Source organism: Neodiprion virginianus, chromosome 2 (genome assembly GCF_021901495.1).
Source record: "Neodiprion virginianus isolate iyNeoVirg1 chromosome 2, iyNeoVirg1.1, whole genome shotgun sequence".
NCBI lineage: Eukaryota > Metazoa > Arthropoda > Insecta > Hymenoptera > Diprionidae > Neodiprion > Neodiprion virginianus.
The window spans coordinates 36808652-36831319 of record NC_060878.1 but is presented as its reverse complement, the minus strand read 5'-3'; the positions used below and the strand labels follow the sequence as shown (position 1 = coordinate 36831319).

At 42.0% G+C, this 22668-nt stretch overlaps 1 protein-coding gene across 12 annotated transcripts in view; it reads left to right on the top strand.

Annotated features, from left to right (window-relative positions):
• The window catches only part of LOC124298875 (kazrin), an 81906-nt gene that overhangs the window by 30649 nt on the left and 28589 nt on the right, over nucleotides 1–22668 (top strand). For 10 of the 12 annotated variants that reach the window (XM_046751450.1, XM_046751447.1, XM_046751446.1 and 7 more), the window contains exon 2: nucleotides 11602–11717. In XM_046751450.1, the coding sequence (XP_046607406.1) occupies nucleotides 11691–11717 (27 nt within the window). In that variant the 5' untranslated portion in view covers nucleotides 11602–11690. Of the gene's footprint in view, nucleotides 1–10159; nucleotides 10354–11601; nucleotides 11718–22668 lie in introns of those variants that run through there. The other 2 variants (XM_046751445.1, XM_046751444.1) reach the window with 1 other exon arrangement.

The window sequence follows — 22668 nt, the reverse complement described above, 5'->3', positions numbered from 1 at the left end:
GTACAAAGTCCGATCATGATCGTCGTACGTATCATCGGGAACGGTTAGGCGGTATCAATTCAATCTTCGATGCGCGGCTTTCGTCCGGATGCGAGAGAGTCACACGCGAGATTTATTGTACCTCACGATCGCTACGAGCAGCAGGATGAGCATGACTGTACCGAAGGGTTGAGGCGAGTTCAGCTCCGTTGGGCAGCTCGGGCAGTTGAACGGAGAAACGGACAACCGACCGAAGAGGCGAGAGGCATCCGAGAGGCGCAAGCCAGGTTGGTTGTAATAATCCGGTATCCCTTCGGGCCGCATCGGACCTTCGCCGTCCCCTCTTTCCTCCTCCTCCTCCCTCCACCTCTTCCGACTTACGGGCCCAACCATCCTGGTCGACGGGTCCTACGGGTCGACGGCAGGCAGACGGCAATCGGCGAGGCTTGGGCCACACTCGGCTGACTCGTAACGCGGTTTATCCTAAGGAGTGCGTACCATCTATGTAGTAGAGCTCGTCGAGTCCGGGGTGATTAAGTGTGCGAAGGCTTATTTTATATTTATAATTAAGCACGGTCATAGTTGTGCTGGGACGGAAAATTCGTGCTGATTAGTTAAGTGAGGTGAAGTTTTAATCGTCGACCAGAAGTGCGGATCGTTTTTTGTTATTTTTTTTTATTGCATGAACTGAATCGTATTGTTGTTATGGGTAAGAAGTTTGAATGGTATGGAGTTACGTTAACGATTGGAAACGTCGAGGATCACAGTCAATGAATGTCTTACAGATATGATACGCGTTTGGCAGGTACGCGAGATATTTCGTTTTATCCGTCGAACGAAATCTACGCTGAGATACGCCTGTCAACGCGATTCGTTCAATTCCGATTCAGAGTCTTACATCTTTTCTAATCCCATGTGGCAATATCCTTCGTGAAAATTTGAGAATCTTCAAGGTACACACGATAGTAACTTTTACGTTGACGCTTCTTTACGATCAATTTAATTTTCAACTTCGTGCTCAGAACGAATGATCTATTCTTTGATTCATCTGTTGAGATTATTGGCAAAATATAGGAAAATTCATTACGATAGCTAAACGAATCTGATCTCCTCGTGGTCGTTAAATCTGATGCCTCTAAAATTACGTGTAAAAATTTATCCTACATTTGGCACACGGTACTACAGTTGGATCGTGTTGTCGCACACACACAAACAGCATCCGTTATTGTGACGTATGAATAATCTGGATGAAATTGGCTGGCGGTAGCTAATTAGCTAAGCTCAACTCCTCTTGACGATCAAACGTTTTACTTTGATCCGTCGAGGCGGACGGAACGTGTTAGTCAGCTTCGTCAACCTCCACATATTCGTAAATTATTGTACTCCGGGAGAAGGTTCGATATGTGCTCCGAAGCGATGATTACAAATCAATGAAAAACAAGTCTTCCGGACTTTTTGTTGTATTAATTTGATTCGTGAACTGAAATGAGAACGCGCGGGGAAATCGTACAACTGCATGCAAGTGTTTAAACGTAATTCGTGGCATTGCGGCATTGTTTACAGATCGATTGTTACATATCGTGGTAGCAGAAAACGGTGACGCTCGTTTGGTCAAGGTGTATGTTGTAATTTCATGTTACGCTGACTCATCACTCGTCGAAATTACAAATCGACTAAACTTGACGACTTACCGGTGCAGTTAAGCTGATGCAATATTAATGAACGCGTGTTATCGTACTGCCGGTGTCAATCGTTGCGAATTTCCATGTGTTTCGGCTAACTTCAATAAACGCGTGCTGCAGCTGCTGTGGATTTTATAACAGCCTGTTGAAACTGGATCATCGCTGAGATTCACGCGTTCGAGTTATGCCGCAGCAGCTGCACTTGAGAATAAACGAAATATAGAGTGTAAAAAGTGTTTCCTACGTTTTATGAGATCGTCGTTATTAATATATATGTATATTTTTTTTTTTACTTTCTTCGTCACGTTTACAATTTACATTTTCTTTACATTATACATTGGGGGACGGATATTTTATCGCTATTTTTAACGTAAGTAAAAAGTTAACAGACGAACGTTAATGACCGTTTTTGGACTTGCTACATTTCTGGATTTTTACCTCAGGATCATGCTTCGATGTATTTGACAATTTCATGAGGCAGAAGAACGGAATCGGTTAGTTGGTATGCAAAAACGGGATCTCCGAAATCGATCGCCTCGCTGCGTTGCGCTGCAGACTCTGCAGACATTCCGGACGCATTCCTCCTCCGGAATATTGTCGACGGATATAACACGGCTCTTCCAGAGTTCTGCGAATACCTAAACTCAACGTATTAGTGGATTGCGTCGTGGATAATCCGCGAACTCGATCTAATCGGTTATTTTTCATCTGCCGAAAAATATCGCCAGGTGTCGATAAAATACACCGAATGGTAATGAAAAAAAAAAAAATCACACAACTTTTCAGCCAACAACTAAACTTTGGACAAAAATGAACCCCGTGTCGTCGAGTGAAAGCTCGCGGGGTTGATGAGCGCGTGGCGATTCGCCAAAATTTTCACTTTCTCAAACGGATATGACGCGAAGCTGGTCCGAAAAGCTCGATATAATATCCGAGGGACATTTATCGTCCTCTGGGATCCACAATCAGTTTGGCTCGGTAAGGCAGCTTCGAAACGAGGTCGCGAGATCTTTATTATATCGGTATTATTATTCAGTTGAAGTTGATTGAACTCGCTCTCGGCATGGGTTTGGTTTGCCGTTGTGAACCCTTTGTGTAGGCGGTGGCTCTGCCTACAGTCTATACGCTTGCTCTATAAGGACATCCGGTCCTCGATAATAACTATATATCCAGAGCGTAAACTTTTTAATTCTACACATGTGATTCCACTCTGATGGACAGCTACGTCGCGTTTCGCGTTGCACCGGCATCAGATTAAATCGAGCTCGATTGAACAATCGAGCGAATGTCTTTCTTCTGACAAATATCTGATGCGGTCGCGGTAGCGATAAATCTAACAAACCGCACCGACTCGATCGAATACCTCCTTTCCAATTTCATCTCGGATTCAAGTTTACCCGTCTCGTGAAATGGTACGACTCGCGGTAAATTACATTCGACGAACATAATGGCAAAAGTTTATTTATCTATCTGAAAATATTCCGCAGAGAAGAATAATGCGGGTATTTGGTTCGCGGAAATGAATACACCAAAAAATGTTTTCAAGGAAGGCACCGCGAACAGTTCTAGAAAATAATACATTGCAGGCTAGCAAGGAAAATCCATCCCCCCGAAAATTGGGGAAAATGAGATTTGAGCGTCATCGATTGTTCGGAATTGTCTATTTTTATTCGCAGCTGAACCTGCGCTATATCGCATTTATTCTGTAATGAAAATTTAAACTCAATCTTTGGAACGGACCGGCTATCTAAGTGAAACAGGATTTTACCGGTACAACGTGCACAAGACTGAAACAAGTGATAAACTCGGGATCGTATTTTATTTGAACGGAAGAAATATCGACTTTCGCCAAAACGCGAAGTGAGAGATATTAACTCGTGGCCGAACAGCACCTCGTTCAGATATTACAATTCTCTGACGTAAGTGTACAGAGCAAGATATCTGCGGGCTTCGAGTATTCCTCAACATCTCACCGAATATGGAAGTATAAATAGCGAGTACGTATACTTACATTGTCCCGCGCTTAAACGGGCGAAGATCATTATCTGCAACGATTTCCGTAAGATCTCCGTTAGACTACCTCTTCATCTCTCGAGTTGAATCGCAGCCAGGATAAACGGGCTCCGCATAATGTCCAAGTGTCGGTGAACGGGACTATAAACGTTGTTTATGGCAGGCAAATGAAAGTATAGTCATGGAATGATTATCGCATACAAAAGTCTCAGATACGGCGTAATTCGCGTATGTCGAAATTTCTGGATCTCTATTTTTGTAACGGTGAGCGTGAAGCTAAGTGGTCGAAAAATTATTCACCGTTTTTACGTGATTGAAAATCGGAACGAATCGCTCCCTCGTGAAATACATATAATATTTACTTTACGCGCCGCTGGCTGTCGACGAAACTCGAAAACCGTTTACCTTACCCATTAGAATATGGGAATTGCGTCATCTTGGCGCCCTAAGAGCCGGAAATTTGTTAGACAGAAGCGAAAGGTTCGAAGCTCTTTGATCCTGCTGAGTTTTGAAGATCGTGTTGTTTAATAGCGAACACTGCTAATTAACTGCACGGGGGCGTCTCCCTGCGATTATACGCTGCAATTAACTCCGCCTAGATGTACATCCCATGCATATACATTATGACGTGATGGAACTTGAAGCGAAGGGCGTTTCAAGCCGGGGTTGTCATCGAACAGCGTTGCATATAAAATAGAAAATTGCCGGGGATTTACATAGCGGTTCCGATTATGGATAGACAGACTCGTTTCATTGCAGTTTGGCTTTGCGCCGTTCGAGTAGAACGCCTTCGTTACACCGTGCAATGTACGGCCTCGGATGAACCAGCTTCACGGAGCTTTGGCCACGAAGACAAGTAATGAAAGTGACAGGGAACGGAAGAGCCGGTCGTTTTTTATTTCTATGCAGAACACGTATATCTGTATGTAGAAATTTTATACAGCTGTGCGAACGTTCGGTTACTCGGTGATTTTTAAGGAATCTAAAAAGTTACCGCATGAGTTATGGAAGGCAGAGATTTGCGTAGAGCATAGAACTGTACGAGATAAGTCTCCGAGTACAAGAAGTATTTGAGAAATGTTGGCGAAACTTTTTGCATACTTTCAAACTTCTCGAATGACCTCTGAATAATTTCTGCTCAGCCGAAGCTCCACTGAGATCAAATCCTTGGCCGCAGGACAGGAGGAATAACATTTTTTAAACGTTAACCGAAATCGTCCACCATTCCAAAGCATGCGTGCATGAACTCGACAGGATGCGTGTAACGTACGTTTACAGTGATCCGGTAGTTAGCTCTTGGCAAGCTTCAATCATTCTCCAGCACCGTGAATATTCATGAATGGATAATGCGAGATACGTGTTAGAGCATGGCGCAGTGTCAATGCGCGGGGCTCGAATTGTCACTCCTTGAGTATTCAAGTTGAAATTTCACGGACCACGCAGGGCTGTTGTTAATTTCGTGCCTGCTGCCACGGTGGCTTGACTGCACGCCAGGAAGGACCAACACCGTCAATAACTGACAAAAAAAAACCCTGAAGGAATATTGTTTGCATTTATTTATTGCTCGACTGGCAGAACTTTCGAAAATTCCCATAAATAAAAGCAAATCGGGTAGCTTTTCTCATCTTCTGGTTCGAGATAGTTCCCGTTGTTGTTCCGTCTACATTTTCATCACGCGGGATTACTTTATCGATGGAAATGTTTCGCTGACGATTCTCTGGCGAGAGTGGAATAAACGATTGGTTTCCAACGGAGGGAATAAAAACACAGGGGGAACTCGGGGCGGTTGGATTGCGCAGTTGCAGAATAAGGACCTTGGCTAATAGAGCGGAAGTAGTAAGGTAGCTAGACTCTATTTTATTGCTTCATATTGGATACGAGATTTGTGGCGTTTGAGTTTTCAATTTAACAAAACCTGGAGAGACTCTTCCGTTGGAATAATATATACGGGTAAAACTATTTCCACCAGGCACAGATTCGCCATCCTTCCACCTGCCTCCGTATATCTTTGGCATTACAGTTCCGAGTCGGAATCGAGACATCGAAGAAAAGGAAAACGGTCATACAAATTGAATTCTCCAAATATTCGTAGAATAATGTCGCTTCTATTATAAAAGCTCAGGTTCGCTTGTTACGCCAAAGACTCGTTTTTTTTAGAAATTTTTCTCCAACTTTCTTTCGAGATCATCGCTGTTTTTGATTTGGTTTTCCTATCGTCCTACGAGCAGAACAGTAGAGGACGAATCTAGCTAATCGTTATCACGTTAAAAATCGTGGACGCGACGTAAATAAATTTTTAGCGTAAAAAAAGCTCTGATCAATACTCATCGCGCGAGACAGTCTCGCCCAACTGATATCCTTGTCGAAGTTTGCCATGGGCAGACTATTCAATCATCGATAGTAGAGAGAGTGGAAGTAGCCGAACCTCTAAAATATCGGACAGTATCGGCACGCGATTGGATGATTACTTATGTACTTGTGACGCAGATGATGACAATACCGCGTGTCCGATCCATCGGTGAGTATTTGAGAGTCGCGTTTCTAGTCTTTTTTCCGCGTCTCGAGAGGATGAAACGAAAAATTTAATGGACCGAAACGTTAAGATACCGAATTTGCCACTTGACTCGGTGACGATGATGCTTATCTGTCAATTCTCACACCTGATCGCGAGACCGAGTCGGTATTTGCCGTTTGATGTTCCACGTACATCGTGTTCGGCGTCCACTTTACTCAGCTTTTCCTTTTCACTCCAAAATTAATGAAATGGCTCGAAGCACGTGCTCGTTTCCGAGTCAATGCTCATGCACAGCGATGGCAAAGATTTAGAATTTTATTTATAGAAATCTTAAAGGTACGGTAAATGCTTACGTCTATTTCCAGACGCCAGCTTAGTTCGATGTGCCTTCTTCCACTTCCGGTATCAATGCCACTGCTTTAACCTGCTCCAACTTCCATACATATGTATATTTGTTAACCCAAACATTGCCTGAGTTACATTGACGAAACTGCGATAAAACTTGGTCTTTTTTTAAATAAACGTACAAACGGTCTACCTCGGAATTTACTTGCTCCTTCGGGAGACCCGCACGATAAAGGGAGTTTGTGCTTCTTTTAAAATTGGGTATTTTCTGTGAAGCAGAGTTTCCCATCGGCATTCTTTTAAAACGATACTCGTACATTTTCCACTCTTATTGTGGAAGTTAATACCTATAAAATATTCCCTTTTATAATCAGATACGGTCTAAGTATTACACGAGTAAAAACACCTGTCGCAAGCCATCCGATTAACGAGTGTTTAGATTTTAGACAGTACAGGAACTCGCCTAATCTATCGAAGTATAAATAAGCGTTCAAATGATTCCTTGTAAACAAAGTAGGTACACGCTTTCAATACGGAATTGAGAATTTCCTGTGAATTTTAAATTGTTTTTCGAACTGTCGATCAGACTTTGGTTCAATCAAACAGAACTCAACTTTCTCAATCTTGAATCGAAAGAAATAGATCGAACCGACAATAAACTGAGCGTCGTGCAAGCTGTTCCAGTAAGTGAGCTGTCAGCTGTTAAATTTCAGCGTACCTTTTATCCGCCAGATTAAAGTCCGGCTACAAGTGATTAAAAAACTTCAATTCGACCTGACGACTTTAAAAAAAAAAAAAGCGGCAGCCAAATTTTTTGCCATACGTCACGACTCTGGAGTATTTTAATTAAAACATTATGACCGAGTAAGATCGCGTTATGATAACGCGGTGTGTTACCTCGTTTTAATTCGATGAAAAACTTATAATTACATGTATATGTAATCGGTTCTCCCTGCACCTCTCTCAACAACTTCACCATAATTTATGCCAGACTCGTTTGTACGTGCAATGAATATCCAAAGCGTATATACTATTACGACGTTGCCTATCTTAGATTGAATAAAGCGCGCGCAGATTTACGTACGTGAGATTAAAACGTCTTCTCGTTACTCGCGTGCTAAACGATGACATTGGTGCAAAAATGAATTTATATACCCGTCGTGTTCGTCTACGTAATATCGATGAGTAATTTTCGGTGAATAACGTTCCTCGATCCCAAATAACGAGAGCCAGTCCCCTCCTACGAAGCGCAAACTTCTGTGTATCCACCCTAATATTAGCAGCCCGCGTTTATCCAATCAGTTTAATTAGATCGTGTATCCCACATCGAAAAACGGTTCTCCCAATCAGCCTTCTCTCTGGAATCGTTCGACTGACCATCGAAGGCTGTCCAAGCCGTATAAGAGAATGCGATACTTGGTAGAAACCAGGAGGAATAATGCATCAAGAGCGTTAGTCACCCGAAGGACATTTCGAGGATTCCCGAGTGAATAGTAGAGTTGAATCCCCGTCCATAGATATACGCTCATGGTCAATAATGTACCCAGGGGTAATTTTATCATCCAATATCTCTTCTCGATCCGGATGAACTATTCATCCGGAATTGTGCTATTTCTCTTCCAGATCCTTTTCTTATCCCATTTGCAATTACAGGATACCGCCAGTACGCTTCCGCCTCCCAATTCTCAAAGGTAAAATTACGCGAATAATTGCCGCCTAGAATCTCGTCGAATCCGAGTTGTTTAAGCCAATTTCAAGACCTTGCTTGATTGGCCGATTGAGAAACTTCTGGACAGTAGCGCCTGGTCTAAGCTTTCCGAGTAAACGTCGGGCTTGCCGGGCTGCCTATCGCCAGGATTAACGACACTCCTAATCTTCGACGAATGCAAAGTATGATCGAATTTCTCGGATCCAATATTCGCCGCCTCGGATCCCATGGATAAAATACGCCTGGATCTGGCATTCCGCCAACTTCAATCACGCCGGAATAAAGATGAAGTCTTCCAGAGCTTTCGTACATCGGTCACTTACATACCCTCTTACATCGGATTGTACGAATTAAAGGTGATCCTTCGCGGTGGAATCGGCGAATTTCCTGGGATTCGATAAACACTAATTGTAAGTTAATACACTTGCCGTCCCAACACGCGATTCCAACTATCAAGGGGAAGTAATCGGAATGGTTGCATGCGAATGGGAAACGCCTAGACGCGAAGCTTGTTTGCGCTTGGTTCAGACCAATTTCTCGGGACACTAAGCAGTACGTTTGGCGGGTTACGCGTAGGTCACGGCATCTTGTCCCTTGTGCAGATACGGGGTGCCGGTAATGAACCTTTTTCTCCCGCGATTTCTCGCCCTGGCGAAACAGCGGCTGGCAAAAACCTCGAGAATGTGTCGAGATTACATTTTTTTCCCCCAAAATCATTGCAAGTTTGGTTCTGTTCGTATTGATTAGGACCCTCGACCTCATCCGGTGCGATATTTCTTCCGTTCGCATGACGTGGCAAATTGTCTAAACCAAGTGGTGCGGAGCTGTATAGACGACCTGGCCTAACGACGTTAGTTTGTCGATTGGATGCCGGACTATCGAAGGACGATGGTTCCGGGGGCTGATGATTGCCGATTGCGTCGGACAGGGGAGGAATTTCTCCACCCGCGAAAAATGAAATCCTACAAGCCAAAGCGTTGGGCTAACGAAATTCGGCCTCGTTGCATCTCCGAGCAGGATCAGAAGTCGGAAAACCCGCTCGCGTCTCCGTTTTTAATTAATGACGACACCGTTTTTTTTATGGATAACAATTACTCGCAAATCACTTTACCGTGGATTGACTGTAAGGAGAAATAAGTAAATTGTGCACGATTGGAAGATGCTAAAAATCATAAAGTAATACTTCGAATGCGATATTAAATTTTCAGACGTCTAATTAGTTGGAAGGTTTGAATTCCATAAGAAAAAATGTTCTAAACAAGCTAGATGAATAAAAATAAAAGTTCGTGGAATGAATTTCATTTCACCTTTTTACAAGTATGTCTTTAATATGTACGAGAAAGTTTTTACCTTTTTAACGAGGAGTGTTTTGTGTAGGTTGCGGTATGTTTATAATGTACCTCTGCTTCATTAATTCTTAGAGTAAACGCGAGGTTCAGTCTTGCATAAATATTCACTAACTAGAACCGAGTGAGTTGCAATATACGCTTAAATGTGTTCCTATTTTCAGACGAATACCTTGCGCATACATATACCTACAGTTATAGTTGAAAACCGAAGAGTTTCCTAAACGAGCTGTACGTTATTTAACATTTCGCAAAATTCGACATTGCCGGTTGGAAAAATTCGCTGGAATCGAAGCAAGTGACCGAAATTAGTGTTTTACTTTCCTCTATCACAGCTGCCGCATTATAGCGTTCGTTCACCGGAAGCGAAGGGTCGATCAACTAGCGAAGTTCCAAATCGATGACCTTAAATGCACCGTGCACTCGACTGGTAATCAGATCCGAGGTATAGATCTGCGGTATCATTGACGTTGATCATTGACGTTTCCAATCCGGTTTCGCAATTGCGAAATTGACTCCGCGACGAGGAATCGAACCGAGAAATAAAAACCGGCGTCTCATTGCTTTTCAGACGAACAACACAGCGTGCATGTATTATTATAGACTGTGAAAGAAATGTGATCGAAGTTGAGAAGTATAATACAAGCCAAAACTTGAAAACCAATTTGAACATGAGCACGGCTATCGACGGTGGCGTCGAGACCCCGAAATCCCGGGGGGTGTTCTCCAGGGCCTTCGCAAAGCGCGTTCAACCCTTCGAGGAAGGTAAGTTTTACGCATTTAGGGTATACACCATGCGCGTGGGTTATATATACATATAATATATATATTCGGCACATGGAATCATGCGCGCGAGAAAGCTACAACCCCGAAATGCGAAGAGGGTTTAATCCATTTGGTCGATTCCCAAAGTGATATATTACATACTTGCTATAAGGTAGCGTTCACTCGCGACGCACTCAGCCTATGACACTCTTCCTTGGCCCCCTTTGTACGAAATCCTACACTCTTTACTCCGAACTGGATACACGTATCGAATACCTCCGCATATATTTATCATATACGATATTAAAGGACGAATCGATGCGAATCACCAAACTGGCCTTGCGATGTACGGGGGGGCGGGGAGTATAAAATCATGCCTATTTTATTATTAAAGAAAATGAAAACACTTGGACACAATCTTTAAAACTTGTCTATCGATCCGAGCTCGTGGCTAGATCTTCGACTGCAATCCCAAAATTTTATCATACAAATTTTTTTTCATAATTTTTTGTTGTAATCGTATATATTTGAAAGAGAATTTTTTTTAACCATTGGTTTATGAGCTTGAACCCGAAATGGACAGTGATATCAGGAGATGCTCCACCGCAAAAGCCTTCGAGTTAAAAGTCGTTCGCTACTTATACGCGCCATGCATCAATTTTTTTATCAATTTGAAAGACAAAATTCTAAAATGTTCTTGAAAGTATAAATAATAAAGCCCTCAAATCGCTGTCATCTTCTTTTGCCACCTGTCTTAATCCAGTGTGAAATACACGTGGATTCAAGTTTAAGCTTATTCGATGTCCAATACAACTTTATCGACTTCAAAGGTTTGAACATCTAGTGATCAGAAGATAGCAAATATTTAAACAGCATACTGGGAAAACACAATTTCGATGTTAATTAACCTCTACACGTGTTGCATGAGGTATCATACGAGTATTATAGGTATGGGTAGACAACATGGTAGGTACATACCTATACGACTGTTTTCAAACATCCCCTACTGCGGTCGAGTATCTCGTTTTCCGTAAAAATGCCAACGACGGATTATTTGGGAAAGTTACACATCGTTTCGGGAGGGGCGAGAGAACATAAATTCTTTGCAAGCTGTTAAATTATTGCCAAATTATCGACATGTGGATTTGAGTGTTGGTATACGTGCATGACGCACAAGCTCGTACCGTAGGGTGCGGGCTATATCATCCCCTGCATGACTAAACCTCCGTTGTTATTTATCCGTTGCAGCTCTGAAGAGCCTGAATCGCTTGAACAAGGAGGGCGAAGCGTTTCTACCCCTCGAGGATGACGTCACACCACACCCCACCCTGGCCTTGATGCGCCGGATTCTCGCCGACGCGCAGGTGAGTCAATGAAATTTTTTCGCTGATCATTTCGAGGTTTGCGTCAATGCGAAAACCCCCTGAGCTGTTTTAAATAAGGGCGGATATTTCTGGGAGGGAAACTGCCGTTATTTATTTTTAGGTTTTTTTTTCCGTTTCTTATCACCAAACGTACGGAGGTGAAACAAATTGAAAAACTTTCAAGTATCTAATACTCGAGAATTTTGCAAGGAAATTGTGATTTTTCAGAAAGTTGAGTCAGCAAAATAGCGCTCCTATATGTGGTATATATGTATATAGTATAAGCCTCGTCTTTATATACAATATAAATTCAACCTCTCCGCACGGTCGAAAATTTACTCGATTTACTCGAGACGCTCTCCTCGACGGTTTTAATAAGCATTAAGGTTGAGCTCTTCCTGGTTGGCTCGGGAGGAAACCGAGCCGGTGCAGAATGATGATTCGAGCGGTACGCGAAACTGGGAAGGAAAAAATATCTGCGTGTCGTTGGAGACAACCCGAGTTAATTAGAACCGCGTAGTAGTAACCGTAGTTTCTAATTCCCTCGGTTCTCCCCTCTCGGAAAACCGTATAACAGCCCCGAGTCTTCCGCCGTGGATATCGTATATGTATAAAGTACCTCGATCTTAATAACATTCTGCCCCAATTTCACGTGCATCGGCTACGTTGAAAGTTCATCCGGTTTCCTCTGAAGGCGATTCGAAGAATTCGTGTACCTATCAGTTGTTGATTCGTTCTAGTTCCGTTGAAAAGTAGGACTTAAAAATTGACACGGTTTTGCTATAAAATACGAGTAAAGCGTGAGCGATGAAATGCGAAACTTTCGGACAAATTTAATTGCCCCGGAAAGAAAATTTGAGCTCTTTTTATCTCGCGCGTTGATTAAACGAACTACACACCGGTGTGCCAACTTGCCTTTATCTCATTCGCTTCAGCCTCTTAAGAACCGGAGAATTGAGGCGTGTAAAAGTCGAAAGCGAGAATCCCGGGTCAGTTGTTAACTACCTTGCAGCATTCGCCACCACGTAGAGAAACCTTTGTCTATAAACCGGCTTTGTCCTCTAGCAGTGGTGTATATAGTTGGCGCAAGCGACCTCCCGGTCCCCAGGATTGCGAGAATTTCTCTCGGGGGAAATGCTGCTGCTTCTCATATTTATTAAGTGAGGAAGAGCAGAAGGAGAGGGAGGTACTCTAAAGAGAGACGCGGAAAGCCGGATAGATAGACGCTATGCAGAAAGACGCGCCGCTGTGGAGAATTAGGACAGGAGAGAATTACTCGTATATCGTCGTATAACCATCGGCGCGAATACCATCGGGAAATGGAGGTAGGAAATGGTCAATGGCCGGGATTCGGTTCGAACTTTAATCCGGCAGGCACGCACGTACAGCTGTGTTTCGAAAATCAATTCCGAACTTTTGAAGTTTCCTTCAAACCAACTTCGCAACGTCTATTTTATGAAGCACAGGAATTTTCCAGTTTTCAGAAACACGACGTTTTTCACTCGAGGCGAGTCACGTGACTACGTAAGATAAACTTCGAACGACAATTACGTTTTGCGAATTACGACTCTGGCGTACACAAGTCACTTTCTGACTGACGAGTAGACAATTTCGTCGGATTCGAAAGTTTCATTCAAGCATTTGATCACAAGCTGCGCAGAGTTAGATTACACGCATGTGTTTTAAAATCTGATCACTGCGGACGTATATTCGACAGCTGAACTTCTCGGTTAATCCAAGCACATTTGAAGAACTTCTTTTTTATCCAAACTGCACGCTGTCTGCCATCAAGGATCAAAAGGTCACTTTGGATCATGAGTTTGACACACAAATGTTGTAATATAGTCACATGATTCTCAATAAATTGCATGGATTCGAGAAACGAATGGATTATACTACTTGGCTATCGGAAACGCATATTTTGGTGGGGTGCATTTCCATTTAAAATGTGCTGGCAAGAATATTTTCCAACCTCTATACACATACTTGAACCGGTTGTTGACTTCCGGGATAAGATTCTCTGATGCCAGAAGTGGATTTACTCTCCGCGTGTTGAGCAGCGAAAAACGAGGCATGAAATTTTTTCCTCTTCTCTCGCGGCTTCGGCTCTGAGGGTGTCCTTGAGAAAAACTAGGCCAAAGTATCTGGCCAAGGGTGCAAGACGGTGTGTTCTCAATGGAAAGTGAGGGGTTCCAGTAGAATTTTCTCTGCTATTATCGTTTGAAACAACAATCGCGAGACTTCCGAATCAGATGTTCACAGTTTAAATTAACCGTGCCACTCGGCTTCTAATTGAAACTCAGTAATGATTGAATCGCGTTGTTTGTGTAGAGAAATAAGCGAACCGTGATATTCGCAAAATACACTTCTATACTCTGCATTACTTCCACTTGCAAAAGAAGGGTTAACGAGTAATCGGAATCAGTTTTTGACGTATATGTTGGCGAGAATTCTCTTGATCTTTTTTGTGGTATATAAATGACTAATTGGAGCAAAAGAGGGTGAATTTATTGAATTCCATCGAAGCCGAGAACAGCAGCTGGTTGCGAATGTTGAAAACCCATAAAACGATGAAAAATCGACGTACTTATAAAGGAATAAGAGAGCAGCCCTGAAAGAACACTGTAATCAATGGTCACGGCTTAGTATTCACCGCATTCGAAGCCCTGGCAGAAGCCGTAATAAAACTGAATCTGGAATCCCAGAGTTGACAGATTCGTACATCTGTGTAGCCTTTTGCACGCAGCAGACTTCTCACAAACGTATTTCCATTGCTTTCACAAATGAATATTATACGTGCGTACCAAGAATAGGAATTTACAGAATATGTAAAGGTAAAACAGGCCGTAGCTTGTGGGGACGGTTTATAATGGATAAAGCCGGGTAAAATACGAAAATAAAGTGAATTCACCGCGAAATTACGGAACCGAGGTTCTCGCTGATTGCGGGTAATTCTTTCATACGAATAGGAGCGGTGAGTTTGTACTTTTCAAAATTGGCAGACCGAATGAGCACGCTGTTCGTCTTCAGGGTTGAAAAATAAGATGAAATTGCTTAAAATTGCACTCCGAAGCTCGCTGCGTTGCGTGATTGTCCTCAAGGTCTATTCAGGCCTTGCCTCTTATTTTGCTGTCGTGAATTTATACCTATAATAGGGTAATATAATCTGAACAAATAATTCAAGGTAGCTTATTTCTGAACCCAATGGCAACGAGGACTTTCCATTCATAACTCTTATGATGAAGGATAAATCGCGTGGATTAAATAAGGAAGGATTTATCGGCGAAGCTTTCCGAATCATATCTCTGAGTCAGCGTTAAAATCTATGTCCTTACAGCGACCCTCGAACCTGGCAAATACAGCCTGTATAATTCGATATCGAATCGCAACTAAAATGGTACTTGGAAATATTTAGTTGCTCATAATGCGAGGTGTTTTTATCCAGATCAGATAACAGGCAGATCGCATATACACTTCTTGGGAAACTGTAGGTGTAAGATTGAAAATACAAAAGGATCCAGAGGCTCGTGTAAAATTGCTATACTTCTGTCCCCGAATAGCTCAAAGCGCAGAAAAGTCACGTTTCCTGACACGATTTCCAGCAAAACAAATCAAATCTTCGAACACGTAGGTCCTAAAATCATCTTAAAATTGCTTGAAACGATTCAGCGAATATTCAAACTAGGAATCATGTTAAATAAGATAAAAAGCTACGTGACAAATATGCGGCAAACCGAACTTCCACTGAACCGGAAATGCGGTAACCTGTGGAAGACCGTATAACTTTCATAGCGTGAATTTCGATCCCTGCACATCCATCACGGGGAAGCGGATAAGTGTTTGAGAACAAGGTTAGGCGGGACACGGAGATTACACAATGGGGTAATGGTGATATATGACGAGGAAAATTGGTTCGGCACGCGCCCTACAACAATATAAGTAGGTATAAGACGACGAGACCACGCAATGGCGGTTCGCACGCACAGACGCATCGCGTTGAAATTAATGCCCGGTCTTCTCGCATGACACCGTCACTCACTGTCAGAACATGGGAACACCATTGAACCTACCGAGTTTCCGCCGGCGTTTAACGCTGTGTATCCATTTGCTCTCATTTTTACCTCCGCTTAGACCGAAGAGCATGCGCTGAAATCGTTGGCTGTATCGGCAGGTGCAAATTGTCCCAGACGTGATTCACCAAGATCTTCGATCAATATGAATTTCAAATTTCAAGCAGATGTTAAAAGGCGTTCGGCACCCGGTGCACGTACTTGAAGCCTGTCGTTATTAACTAACCTTTAGCGAACGTGACGACCAATGACATCGCAATTTTGTATCTCTGGACCTCTTCGTACGTTTCACATCTCGTCTTATCTCAGTTCGGCGAAGGGTGGATGGAATGACGGTCTGAAAATGAGAGAGAAAAACAATATATTCGGGGACAAGATGTCTGATAGGAGATCTGTAGAAACTTTCAGAACGATTTCGGCAAACGTTACGTGTATACCTATCGAATGAACATTCTTCCGAGTTATCGTAGCGGTTACTTGGTTCACGTCTCACCATCAGATTCCCATTTTGCCGGGGTGTAAAAGTGTGGCTCGTTTCAACTAATGCATATTACATTATCGATCTTCTCTTCTTATCAAATTCCGAATACTCGACGCGATATTGACATTTCATTTACAGGCACTTAAGATCTCGGGTTTCCTATATTACATCAGTCAAATTATATTACGTCTCTGTCGTTCACGCTGGATATTAAATGCTTCAGAGAAAGATACAGACAGTGCAAGTATATCGTTATTCTTTATACATACGTACGTTGTACCAAAAGCAGAGAAATCGACGCGACGCGACGCTTCTGATAAAAATATATATATTTATTTACGGTCGACTAACAACAAGTGCGATACAAAACGTAACGCGATCGATACACGACGAAAACTACTTCGCGTTAGTCTTTGAATATTATTAGGCGAATACATTTCGAGTGCCTATTCCCTTGCTAAGTGGTTCCATCAATACCACGCCAGTTGCAAACGAGCGGCACTGCCAGTTTTTTTTTTTTGGTTTTTTGTTATTTATGCTCGAAATATTTATCGATCAGATGTATAGTAGAATGTTTTCCTTTTTGTACACAATTCTGAATTGCGATTAGAATTGAATAAAAAAAAAAGAACAAAGTCAACGCTTATATCATGTATAACCGTAGTCGTGAGTTTATGTTTCTTGCTACTCAATTTGAAATGTCAATACCCAGTCTGGGATGGAAAACAATAAGTTCTCGAATTCCCGAACGACCTCAGCCTGCGATATTAAGGCACGGTAAGGAAAGTCTTACGCTGCATCAGCGAGGAGTTATTTTTTTCCGAAGAAAGACAAATTTATCCAATACCGAAGAAAAATTCACGTAGGTATTTCCGAAATTTAATACGTGACGATGTATGTACGTTCGGAAAAATTACATGTCAAATCCTGTGATGTACATTGAATTCATAAAACTTGAAGGTTTTCCGACGAATCGCAAAAATTTTCATTGAAAAAAAAGACACGTATTTGTATCTACTCATTTGCAAATGTTATTTTATAAACAGTTTTACACAGGGTAAATTTCAGCGTTTCACGACGAATATTTGAGAGAGATAGAGATTACGTAGGTATATTTTCGCCAGGAATGAAATGGAGAATAGTAATTTCTAAAATGCAATTTAACTTCACTGCCGTAACTGGTACCCACTCTCGGAAATTGCTGTTTGAGCAACCTGTTCTCGAAGTATTTTAATTTCCGGAATGTATTTTGCATTTCGAATAGTACATTCTCGATATTACAGCCTGGATGCTGTATAAATTGACACCACATCTGTTTCAATGAGTAGGTAGAGTTGGTTACGATTTTAAAAGAATTTTCAATTGCAATTAAATTTTGTGAATGCATACAAGCTAAAGAAAAAAAAAAACGAAAAAAAAAACGAGGAAAAAGTTAGAATTATTATTATTTTTACGCTTGCAATAACATTGGCGCATAAGTATAAGGTAAGGAAACGTATAGGTAACACATCACGTATATACGCGATCCGCTAACTTTACGAGATGGTAAAATTTTTCCGACGTTAAGATACGGCCGTGCATATTGGTTTTGACATTCACGGTCCCGCGGCACTTTCCTCGATCTCAATATCGTCCTATTTCCATGACAATTCATGAAAAATATCGAATTGGATTACCATTTGTTTCACCCGTCTGTTTTACCTCTCCACGATTCTGGACTCTGTTGAACCACTTTCCGGCTTGTCGCCCGCAGAGATGAAAGACGACTCTGTATCCCTTTGATATGTATAGTCTCACGGACTTGTGCAGCATGTATTATGGATCGCGGTGGAATTATCGACGGGGAAAAGGATGAAGAAAGAAATGAGGAAAAATATCGATAACTGTCTCTGTCGAAAGACTCACGGTGGAAAAATAAAAAAAAACATATGCCTCCTTATCCCGAAACTCTATGAACACAGCTTTTGTTCGGTTTCATTCACTTTAGTTGTACAGAAACCGGTTACTTCGATAACTTATCACGAACAGCCACTAAACTTCTTAAAATCTTCGAGAAAACCTTCGAAACTGAACAAACAACTCATATCTGGATGCCGTAAAAACTCTGCCTTAGAATTCGGACAGATTTATCTGAAGGGGAAAATCGTGAAAAACTTTTCTCTTAAATGACATACTTACATTTTATACATTTTATTTGACATTTGAAACACATTCCACGGGTCTCAGAGGTTTTTGGAAATAGAACCGAAAGTTGTATACTTTATAAACACTATTTTTTGCTGCTATTTTTTCGACGTGACTTCGATTAATAAGAAGCCATGAAATATGATCCTCTTAGAGGCACTTATTTTTCTGCGTGACTCAGCGCAGAGCATCGATTAAAAAGAACCAGCCCCCTAGCCGGGAAGATGGATTGAAATTTCTGTTTCCGAAATACAATTTTTAAGGTTTGAACACAGGAAATTCTGGGGAAGCTGGTGTTAAAAATTTTACACACGTATCGACGAAGAGAGTAATATTCTTTCGCCAAGTTAATCATCAAAGCGAATCTCTGTCCCTAAATAACTATTATTACTTCGCAGTTATAACAATTACTGACGAGAAGTTCTCGACTGCGAAATCAACATTGGAATCCGTATATATATATATGTACGCGTGGCTTCAATGGTTCGAAGGAAAGAGCTTCTGACGGTTATATTATAGGTGGCGCAATATCATTTTGCTACAAAAAGCAGCTAGTAACAAGTTTCGCATTATGTACATAGCTACATACAAATATATGCTATTCCGGCGCCTGAGGCCAGAGGAGTTTCTAACTTCGAAGTTACTCTCTCACCTCCAATGTGAGCTAGTAGTTTTCGTCCTCTTTGGGGAGCAAGCGAGGAATCGCCCTCCGTGAAACTTCGCGCAACGCGCATCTAGCGAGTATTTAATATCGCTCTGCCACCCACATGCAGGCGCACTCACGCGAATTTCAGTCCATGCATATTATGTTGATAGATTTGCACAACTTGTAGTGTGCACATCCTGCAGGGTGTCAACCTATGGATTTATGCATGCAATACGATATGATCGGCGATGCTCAACTATTATACGCAAGTATAAATACGATATTTATGCTACCGCGGGAGTGAAAATGTTCAAGAGGTTCAAGTACGGAGCAAGAGATTTCGATTTTTTTAATTTTCATCGGTTTAGCTTGAACACTGATTGTGAGAAGGCTTGTTTTCCCACGGCGACTGAGGCACTTACAAGTTGTGACGGTCGCGAATCGCTATCCGACCTGAATTTGCTGCCTTGTTAAATTATCCATGTCTATACGGGCGCGAGTTATTTATGGAGATCCATTAGCCTTGGTGTAGAGATGGAAAGTGAAAAATTTAGTGGAAACTGACGGTGACGAGTCCGAAAAATTTTCCAGTTTGTCGTGCAATCGTACTTTTTGTAGGGAAGAAGGAAGTATCCGCGGTAGAACGGAATTCGATACGTCGATCAAGTTTATATTATGACAAAAAAAAAAATGTCATCCAGTTATTTCTTGAATATTGAAAAGGTGTGAAAACTGTTGGAATACCTGGTTTACGAAGCGTTGTTGAAGAGGGTGAAAGATGATGGGTAGCAAAAATTTACTGGAAATCACAGAGAAAATCACGGAGACCATAAAAGTGAAATACACGTCGGGTCTGCCCGTTCGTATAGTGGTTCATGACATTTATTACCAGGAGCGAGAAAAACAGCAGGAACAAAACTTTGCATAAATATTGAACGTCACGGCTAATACTGATGATTATTTTCACAAAAGACCAAGGACCTTTACCAAAATATATTTCTTATTCACACTTCGTACCACCGATAAAATTACTTACAATTAAGCAATTGTAGGTACGAGATGCTAATTTGACCATGCAATGTTACGCTGGGCTTCGGTTTTAAAAAGATAACAAATATATTATGACTGGCCATTGTTTCTTTCACCACGAAAGATGTTCTCCACTCATATATAGATATACGATGGTGACGTTTTCTCTGAGGAAGTAGACAGCCTGGTAGGTAGTTAAAAACGGTCTAACGATCAGTTTGCAATTTTAAGACAAATAACGTGCGTTGACGATGAAAATGTTTCATCAGTCCGAATGTTTGAGTTCCTCTGCATAAAGTAATTAAAACGTGACTGGCTCTGTGCTTTCCCCACTCGTCGAAGTGGAAATGCGTAACTGGTCCCGTTATCGCTGAAAGCTGCGCAGCCCTTGCACTTGAACGCGGAGGGTATGATTATAGGTAATCATGAAGGTATTGAATATTCATTTACCTTGTCGGGTGCCCGCACCCAACGCGAATCACCCTCCGCGGAACGGGTTATACATGTTCGTACAGATGTCTACGCATCGTATCCCTACCGACTATCTTTACAATCTGGTTCGATGCTCGCGTGCATAGAAATATGGATTTCGACCCTCGCCTTGACGCAGGCTCCCTTGAAACTGGAATATAACCGGCAGCCGGTCGTGGGCGTAAATGAAAAATGCAAAATCAGGAAGCGAGAGGCCGCGTGCATGGTCGCTTGTTTGATGAACAGCTAAGTGGCTTCGGCTGTTCCCTCTCTCTTCGCTTCTCCGTCCTCTCGCCATTCTCGAATCTCTCCTCTTCGGTCTCTCACTGCTTCCTCTCTCTCGGCAGCGAGCAACGCGCCGCGACAGCGGCTTGTGTATTCAGAGAGAATCTCGCGTACAATATTGCCCTTGTCACAAAGGAGGCCCAACTCACCCAACCACCCACCCACCCACCCATCCATCCATCCATCCATCTCTTTCGCCCCTGGTTCTCGTTCAATGTTGTCCCGGATACCCGCTCGGAATTTCCACCAGTCACGATGCTCAAAACTTTCCCGAATTTCGGAGTATAACACTGGAGAATCAAATTCTTACTTGTACAATATTTTCACGAAACTTTGGGCTTCCGGTATTGCGGGGCAATAAAACGTGTCGAGCACCCTGCATCTAAACTTAACCCAATTTGGGTGAGAAATGATCCAGTCCAGTTCGTACCGACCGTGAATTGATTCGCTGTTACGTGGGGGAAGAAAAATCCGTCATCGTTAATATCGTTTAATATTGTAGGTATACGCTAGAGAATCCCGTACTTGTTCGCCGGGATTCGATTGCGGTGAAATTCTGACACCCAACCAGAAAACTAAGTCACAAATCAGTTGCTTGTGACATCGGCATCGTAGTTTCACTTACGTCCAAACCTACGCATGTAACAGGATATCGAATAACTTGTCAGCTTCAGTAGTCAGCACCTCGGTTATCCGGGTATTGAAGAAAGGGTTCACGGTACGAACGATTTGTTGGCAATTGGTAAGGGCCGTACTCGTAGGAAACTTTTGCTAAGCTCATCGACCCGCGGAAGCTACGTGGATAATCCTATCAGGACCATGTCAAAAAACCCGATAATAGGTTAAACGGGAAACTTCGTTTCTTCATTGCTTTGATAACACGGCGTCATGGTTGCAGAGTATGGGTGAAAGGTACTAAAAAAACAAGTATTTTGGAAATCATCGAAGAAAGGAATTAAATATGATTTAGACATTAATCAGACAGTAATCTTTGAGTGTCAAATGAATTTTTTATTCCAAACAAGTCTAGCACCCAATTATGCCACATCTAATGGTTGGTTCTTCTAACATTGTTCTAATAACATTATGCACGTCCGGAAATCTGATTATAATTTTTTTTTTTTGTCTATGTTCTAAATATTGTAACTTTTTGAGATCCGTGAAAATATAGTGCACAAGCATTCCCTCCCGTGGAAAACCAAAACCCCATACGCTCCTTGTGAAACTCATTGAAACAGGGCCCCTTTTATAAACTCGCAAAAAGCTTTGCGGATGGTGTTATCGTTAGAGAGTGGGATAGAATATTGCGCATAAAAATCCTTTTTAAAATAAACCCCGGTTGTGTTTACTTCGCCTAAACGTTTCATTAACGATTCATAATCATGAACACTGCAGACGTTAACAGTCTCTTGGCTCTCAAAGAATTCGACTAAACATCTACCCACTCGACCAGGCACCCGTACGTGTTTACGACCGTAATTAAAATAGAAGTAGAAATCGTGTTAAAAAATTAGTTTATACTCTTCGATGAACCAAGCACCGATATCGCAATTCGGATTCCGGCAAGTGATCGCATCTGGATGTGGAACTATAATTTGTGGTTTATTATCTTTAACAAATTCTTCTTAAAATTCTAGAAAAAAAATTTGCTGTCAAGAATGCGAAAGGAAAGTACCGACTGTCATTTTTGCTGCATGTGCAATTCTGAAGTACGAATATTTCGGGACTTTTTCAAAAGGCTTGCCTCGCCACTTCGCTGCAACCCGCATCCATCAATCCATGTGC